Source organism: Centruroides vittatus, unplaced genomic scaffold (assembly GCF_030686945.1).
Source record: "Centruroides vittatus isolate TY-2023 unplaced genomic scaffold, ASM3068694v2 contig_370, whole genome shotgun sequence".
In the NCBI taxonomy this organism is placed as follows: domain Eukaryota; kingdom Metazoa; phylum Arthropoda; class Arachnida; order Scorpiones; family Buthidae; genus Centruroides; species Centruroides vittatus.
Genome location: NW_027122193.1, coordinates 1,331,404 through 1,339,757, shown reverse-complemented (window position 1 = coordinate 1,339,757; position 8,354 = coordinate 1,331,404). Strand labels below are relative to the sequence as shown.

The 8,354-nt window shown below is 28.5% G+C and overlaps 1 protein-coding gene across 2 annotated transcripts; it reads right to left on the bottom strand.

The window, feature by feature from the left end:
• Positions 1 to 4,444: 4,444 nt before the first annotated feature.
• Positions 4,445 to 6,903, bottom strand: LOC136975347 (protein obstructor-E-like). 2 transcript variants are annotated; one of them, XM_067270403.1, is made up of 3 exons: positions 6,806 to 6,903; positions 4,832 to 5,254; positions 4,445 to 4,756 (listed from the first exon to the last, which is right to left on the bottom strand). In XM_067270403.1, the coding sequence occupies exons 1-3, from the start codon at positions 6,852 to 6,854 to the stop codon at positions 4,533 to 4,535; spliced, it is 696 nt and encodes a 231-aa protein (XP_067126504.1). In that variant the 5' UTR covers positions 6,855 to 6,903; the 3' UTR covers positions 4,445 to 4,532. The 2 variants fall into 2 exon arrangements, with proteins under 2 accessions (XP_067126504.1, XP_067126505.1); XM_067270404.1 differs by having other exon boundaries at positions 4,832 to 5,119; positions 6,806 to 6,899.
• Between the last annotated feature and the right edge of the window lie 1,451 nt (positions 6,904 to 8,354).

Below are 8,354 nucleotides of genomic sequence, written 5' to 3'. Positions count from 1 at the left end.
AAAATTTAATAAAGAATTTTAAAGAATATTTAAGGTTTTTAACAACTCTTTTTTTTTAAATTTAAAACAGATTTAAAATTAAATTTAAGTAAAGAAAAAAAAATTATTTTAAAATTTATTGCGGAATTGATGAATTTATTTAAATATTATAAGAGCTATTTTTAATTATAAAATTAATCCTGTTAATTTTTCACTTTTAGATATTTATTATTTGACCTTTAAAATAATAATTTACTTTTTATTCTTCCAAAAAAGAAAGTTTAGAAAGTTTATGGATAAATAATAAATAGCTTTTGTGACAAGATAAATCGAGGGATAACTTCGGCATCAAATTTAACTATTATCGGTTTCGAGACGGGATTTTATTTTGTATTACCTTTATATAGAAAATATATTTATTTTATAAGAATTTATACATTTTTTAAATTTATTTGATTTAAAATATATGCTCTCCACCTCAAATTAGTAGAGGCTTGCCCCTGTACACTTTTAACAATAGAGTCGGCCACACTTCTGACACCATTTATGGGAAAATTGTTTAAATTAAAATTACGTGATTTCCAGTTTATGTATAGTTAATCTAGGCCTTCTACTCGTACTCTTTCTATATCTGGACTCGGCTTTCATCTATCTAACTCCATTCTCGAGATTAAGGACAGACGGACGGACAGACAGATGAAATTTATAGGTCTATAAATTTTTTAAAATTGAAGCCCAATTATTCTAATAATCTTGGTAATTTTTCTTTTAAATTTACTTATTTCGAAAATATAATCATTAGTTTTTTAATGTTGTTTTAATTTTTATGCTGTTAATACATAATTTTTATGTATTTAAATGTTATAAATAAATTATTGTATTGTTTATTAGTGTATTAATTTTTCTAAATGTTTTTTTAAATATTTATTTTGTAAATTAATATTTTCTGTTAATTTTATACGATTTAATTTGGAAGTATTAAAGATGTACATTTTGCCCCGAATATGCAGTTTCGATTTTTCGAAAAAGTTTACTTCAAAATTCAGCCTCTAGGAGGAAATTTGGCGCTTATGTCTCCCTAATTTGAATATTACTTACGCTTTGTAACGAATTCGGGGAGAGCAAAGGGAGAATGTGGAATTGACGATTGCATGAAAAATATGGCAACGTGCTATTTCTATGCTCGTAGAGTTGCATTCGCTGCTTTTTACGACTTTTTATACCCGAAATTCATTAGAAAACGTACGCAATAGCTGCATTTAGAACACAAAAGCGCCAAATTTTGCCCTAGCGGCTGGATTTTAAAAAATATATTTTTTTCTAAAAATCGAAACAGCATACTCTAGACACTATATATACCAAATTTAGTTGAGATTTGCCTGCTAGTTCTTTTTACAGACAGCACTGAAGAGCTACGATTAATTACGATCTCCCTGTATGCAAATGCAAATTTTTAAATATATGGTATATGAAATTTTTAATTAATTTTAGATCTAAAAAAAAAACAATTCAAAAATCTTTACCATGAATTATTGATATATAAAGTAAGGAGAATCACACGAATTTAATCATCCGTAACATCGTATTACTGTACACAGGTAGAAGATCCAGAATATTTTATCAAAATTTCACAGATTTCATGAACACTTTTTATAATCGATAATCATTTTAAATGAAATTTAATTTCTGCATATTGATTTTTTTCACATTACCATGAAAATTCCATTACCTTTTCAGTGCAAAGTTCAGTGTCAATTGTATGAAAACGTGAGGATCTCGAAAAGCAAATATTGCAATTATATCAGGTGTCTGTTTTAAACCATACAAATTATATTTTATCATACAAACCTTTTGTAAATTTATATGATAAAATAGATGGCCATCCTCCGTGGTTCCATGGCATCCGTAAAGCCCATAAAGGCTTCAAAATCTACGATTTTTTATGCATTTATGGAAAGCCTTTTTGAAATCTTCAAAGGCCATTCTCCATGGCTTCAAAATCATAGATTTTGAAGCCATGGAGAATGGCTTTTGAAGCCTTTGAAGCTACGGAGGTTGGCCTTTAAAGATTTTGAAGCCTTTGAAGATTATGAAGCCATGGAGGACATGTAAACTCGAGATTTTGAAGACGTAGTGGAAAAGTAGAAGTGTTTATTGTTCTGTTATTTCTTAGGCAAGAAAATTCGTAAAAGAATGATGATAACGTTGGCAAATCTGAAGTTACAATGGTTTTTTTTTTTAATTTCAAATATTACAAAACAGTCTGAGATATTCATTGTATACAACAATAAATCACGAAAAGTTTTTGAAAATATACGTTAAAACCACCAAATTAAAGTAGCTAGACATGCAAACGGTCTACTAAATTTATTTGATTTGTTCACTGGAATTTCATAGCTACTAAAATTGTCTTTTGTGATGGGGATTATGAATGAATAGAAGACATCATCAAACTTTTGATGAAGTCTACTATCTTGTTTTGATTTATTATATTATGCAGTAATCTGGCAAGAAAAAAAATAGTAAAGTGAAAGCCATTAACGTTGCAAAAAACATAAAGAAAACGCCAAGCTTTGGAGTTATTTATCAGTTTTTTAAGATACAAAAGTGAAGAAGAATTATTGAAAAATCGTGACCTAAGATTTATGTACATTATTTATAAATATGTTTTTTTCCTTCATGTTAAAAGCAGTTCTTTAACTTTTACTTCATACTTCATGAAAGATGAATAGATCTTTCTGTTATTTAGCATTTTTAGTAAGATCTGAATCTTAAAGTATCGATAAAAAGACATTTTTAAAATTATTTTTCCATAAATTATAAACATTTTTTTGTAATTGATTAATAGTCAAGACTGTATTTTATTTCTGGGATTTTTTTGTATTCTTTTATGGAAATTGTAATATAATAAATAAATAAAACAAACAATCGTTATAGATTATATGATTGTACAGTAATAGAATTGGTACAAGAGAGTTGATATCTGATAGGACTTTTTAGATTGCTTTTTTAAATAAATTTCTTTAGAAAACGTAATGAAACAATTAAAATAACAATAATAATAAATAACACTATAAATCTTTGGCAACAAACTCTCAGTAAATGCTCAGTAAAAGGAGGAATACATACAAAAAAGAGAAACGTTACATGAAAATAATGTAACGAGCATTGCATTAAGGCAACGCAATACGCTGGCAATCTGCCAAAGGAAAGGTACTGTACCTCTCGGAAGGAATATTGTGGAGTAACTGGTCCTATTTAGGTGTTACATAAGTGAAGAAAACCCGTACCACTGAATACTGATAGTTGGTCGCGAGTTCGCACCACACGTGTAGTTTTCTGGGTCTTCTTCGTGTGGTTAACACGTAAATAGAAGACGATTTTCAATAGAAAGTCCTTCCAGAAGGTACCCAATCTTGGTTGTGTTACCGCATTCCATAAACTAACTTACCTAAGAAATAAATTTAGTGATGTCGCACGTATGTAAGTCTGCGGTTTCTATTTGTTATTAGTTCTACTGTAATAATTTAAAATTCAGTTTTGGCGTGTAATGGCCTCGGTGTTAAATTTCTCAGTGTCTGTTTAATCTGTCCCGTAGCTCTCTGAAATTTTTAGTACAAAAAGCTTTTGGGTACTAAGAGATTTTACAGCTGTACTTTTCTAAAGTGTGTTCTCACGAGGAAACGGCATACAATCGATCATGTGTATCGCAGTCGAAAATATGAGTTTACCTGCACAAGGACCTATTCCCCGGGTGTTTTTAGCTCATCTAATTAATTAGTTGCTATCATTTTTGATTTACCTATCCGTATTGGACGTATTGATAGGACTGCAATTTGGAAAACTTGTAGACATGTAAATTCCCACTGTTTGTCTGCCTGGCTTTCCTTAATCTCGAAAACAGAGTTAAATATCAATAAATGAAAGCCAAGACAGATATGGAAAGATTAGGGGATTATTATTATATCCACCCCCAAAATTACCTAATTTATATCCTAGATCAACTCTCTTTACACTCTCCTTAGTACAATTAATACATTACATATTTTCAATTGAAAAATGAAAAAGATTTTATAAATTTTGGTTAATGTTACCTATGGTTCCAAAATGGCAGCTCGTCTCTGATTCCAGCAAATAGAACGTGCGTCCCCACTGTTTTCTTTCTTCTATTTGACTGGAATCAGAGACGAGCTGCCATTTTGGAACCATAGGTAACATTAACCAAATTTTTAAAGCAATTTTACAATATTTTGCATAAATTAAAAAATAATAATAATAATAAATATTCGAAGGTGTTTAAATGGCATTTTTAATAATCTAATAGAGAAACTAAAATAATAATTTTACTTTCAAAAGTTTTATTATCTATAAATAAATACTTTTTTACGACAATGCGAAATTGTAAATGCAAAGAATATATATATTTTTTTACATAAAAAGTAAAAGAAGGTGTTTTACACATGAAAAAACAGCAGAAATTATTATTTATAATAAATAAGATAGAAATGTACAAATACAGTAGTTTAATACAAGTAAGTAGTTACGTTGTTGCACTATTCTGTAACCGTTAAGGGGACTAAAGCCGTTTTATTAATTGTACAAATCCAATTTTCATGATCGTACAACGTGTCTGGAGGGCAGGAACGAACTTTTCCATGCCAATTTTCACACTGAAGGTAGAGGCTCGAGTTCGTGTATGGAAACATACCACTTCGTTGTGTACAGTTCTTATCACTTTCTGGCTGAGCTGTCGTAATTCTTGTTCTTGCCCCAGTACCTACAAGGAATAAAATCACAATAATTTACTTTGCAATTTAAAAAAAACGCAGTAAATTCCATCTTATAAACTTACTGTTATCGCAATTTGCATTTTCAGGATAATCGCATTGTTCTTTGTCTTCGTTATAATGAAGGGTCGCTGGACAGTTAAGCAAATAAGGAATGTAATTAGAGCATTGGTAAAATGTGCCACAATCGGCAGGATTTTTAAATAACCCATTAGCCGTTGGGCATTCGAATGGGTTTAGAGTAGGAGAAGGGGTAGCAATTAGGCACATAACTCTGTCTTCAAAGTCGCAATTCTCAAGAATCGGGTTGAATAATTCTCCATCTTCACATTTTCTTTCGAATAATTCGTTATCTAAACATAAATAATACGTTTTACAGTCCTTGGCACTGGGCAATAAACAACAGCTGCATGGGCAACCGGTAATTGAAGACCATTGTTGGCGCTTCACGATTGTCGCCGAATTCACAAATCTTATTGCAAAATATCCTGAAATAATAATAAATGCAATTTTAATGTAAATTATGTATTTAATTAACGAGTGACATACGATATTTCTAAGTACGAAGTTTATCCAGTTATATAAAGTCTCGTTTATTAGACTAAATATTTTCATCGTTTAAGTTCAAAGTAGACGTTAAATGTAAACACTTTTGCTTATCGTCTAACGAAATTATATAAAATTTAAAAAGAAAAAGTTATTTATATTAAAATTATTTTGAATTTTATTAACATCAGCGCTAGTTTTAATTGTTACTAAACAGAAATTATCATAAATTTCATCATATTGAAGCGATAAAACAGCAAATTAGCTTCGATATTGCCTAAGAATTGTCATTAACATAAATTATCGGGAGCGATAACGAAACAAAAAAAAAAAAACGAAACTATTCACACAGAAATTGTTAAATCATCAATTTATTATTAATTAATCTTTAAAAATAAATTAATTTTTACGTAAGAATCGAATGATCTAGGAGCATCGAGTGCACTTGTATTAAATTCTAATTATCTTATTATAATTATACCATTGTTTTATCACGAAAAAGAAGGGTAAAAATTTAATAAAGTAGCAAGCTATTTTCTAGATCAGTTTTATTGAAAATTTCCTATCGAGTTAATAATAATGGTTACTGGAAAACATTGTTAGGGTTCTATTGACTACCTCCTGGATAATGTCAATGACATTGCTATGATCTCCTGCTAAGGAAAGTATCTTATCACTTTTTTTTTTTTATTATTTATTTATGAAAGTTTTCGTTCAATTCATTCAATTTTCTATACTTTTAAAGGCTCTTGAAGAGATTTTCATTAATTAAATCCATAGTAAATAACACTAACGTTGAAAAAGAAACTTATTAAACTCGCTTATGTAAATGTCATAAAACCCCAATTATATTAAATTAATTACTTTTTAAAGTATAAAAAATACGAAATAAATTAAATTAAAGTAATAAAACAATTTATTTTAATTATTATTTTAAAGATTGTATTTAATAAACGACTCAAAAGTTTCTTCTTTTTTCTTTCTTTTTAAATGAATTAATTGCTTTGAATCGTGTAAAAATTATTTTAATAATTAGCTAAATTAACTAATTGAGTTGTTTATTATATTCTAAGTTTAATTTAATTAAAGAAAATTTAATCATAATTAAAATACATCATCAAGTCATTCGATAGAACATGGAATTTTATCAAAAACCACGTCATTTAGGGAATTTTCTTTTAAAAAATTTCGTTAAATTTCCTCTCACCCCCGTAAAAAAAAAATCAAAAATATGCCACATTAAACAAATCCTTATTTAATTGATATTAATAGCAATTAACCATTGTAATTAATAATCCAAATCTCTGGTAAATATCAATTAACTTAATCATTAAAACTTTTATCAGTTTTACTTAATTAAAATATTAATAAACAATTAAGCTTAGAGTTTAATTAATTATTAAAGTTATTCGATTAATTAATTGATTTATTCTTTTTTTTTACAATTAAATATATATACTTATATTAAGAATTTCAAATGAAAATCAACCAACCTAGTAATGCAAGATGTACTGTAATAACGAGAAGGATACGATAGAGCATGATGTACTGTACGTTCAATCAATTCAATATACAATTATGTGTTATCTAGAAATGGTTTAATCAATTTATAGTAAGGTAATTTCAACTGATAAAACTCTTATCAATACTGTTCAACTTAATGACAGCGTGGTATCAAAGCATAAGACAATGATATTTGTTAATTTATAAGCTCGGATTTTCCTACTTTACTATGATAATTGGTTTTATATCTTTAAAATTTCCTCATATTTTTCACTTTATAATCTCTCGAAAGCTTGCAGTTTAATCATATTACGATTCTAATTGATTATAGTAATATTACACGTCGATCTGTCGTTGTAAATCGATGTTTAATTGGTTAAATCACGATATATTGCAATTTTTATTTTGTCCGTCTTCACTTAATATTTCTGTGTGTTAAAAGCATACGTGTTTCTTTGTTTTTGTTTATAACAAATACTTATTCTGTTTACTACAAGTAAACACCTTCTATATTTCTGTTTATTACGAGTAAATAGGCCCACTTTCTACGTTTTTTGTTCATCACAATCAATCACTTTTTATACTTTTATTCACTAAATTTCAGCACTTTTATGTTTTATGAGTTCGAAAATAAAAAAATAATTGTTTTTATGACATTCCTACAATGCGAATTAATGAAAAAAAAGGCCCTCTTATTGCTCGCATCCATTCTCATCGTGAGAATGAAAGGCCCAGTTGTGTAATGGGAGAGGGCCTACCAAGATGATTAAGGCTCAGCATACCTAGAGCGTGAGCCTTAATCATTTTGCCCATTCGCCCTTCTTATTTTTGGCGATTATAACTAATTTTGTGTGTTCTAACACATTACTTTCTATGTTACAAAAGTGTAATTGTTATCCAACACACACACTATTATAAAGTTAATGTTGTAGTATAAAACTACACGCATTTAAATAATTAAGCAGTCGATTATTATATTTAAAAATAGATATATTTTACAAAAGAAAATCCGAATGATTCCTGGAATTATCTAGTAAACGGCATGTAAAAATGATTACATTTTTCCGTTTCTAGGAATTCTGATAATAATTAACTATCGCATTACAACATTATCATCTCGATTATTTTCAAAATATTTTATCTAATTCGTCAAACAGCACACGATATTATTAAAAATAAACCTCGAAGTTAATTTATATATATAATTTTAATCTTGTTACTGTATTATTTATATATACTGTACATTACTCCACTAGATGGCAGAATGTTTATTTCAGCATCAAATATTACACCATAACTCCTATATATAATCAATATTACTGAGAAAAATAACAAATAAATGACAAAAAATAAAGTTTATTCATCTAGCACCACAGCGTTATTAATTCAAAAAAATTCAGGGGATGATCCTCCTCCTCCTCCTCTTCCTCTATCACCCTCCTCCTCCTCTTCCTCCTCCTCCTCTTCATCATCATCATCTTCTTCTTCAATATTACGTGCAATTCTTGCCCCGATCGCTTCAGCCTCGTAGTTTAGGGC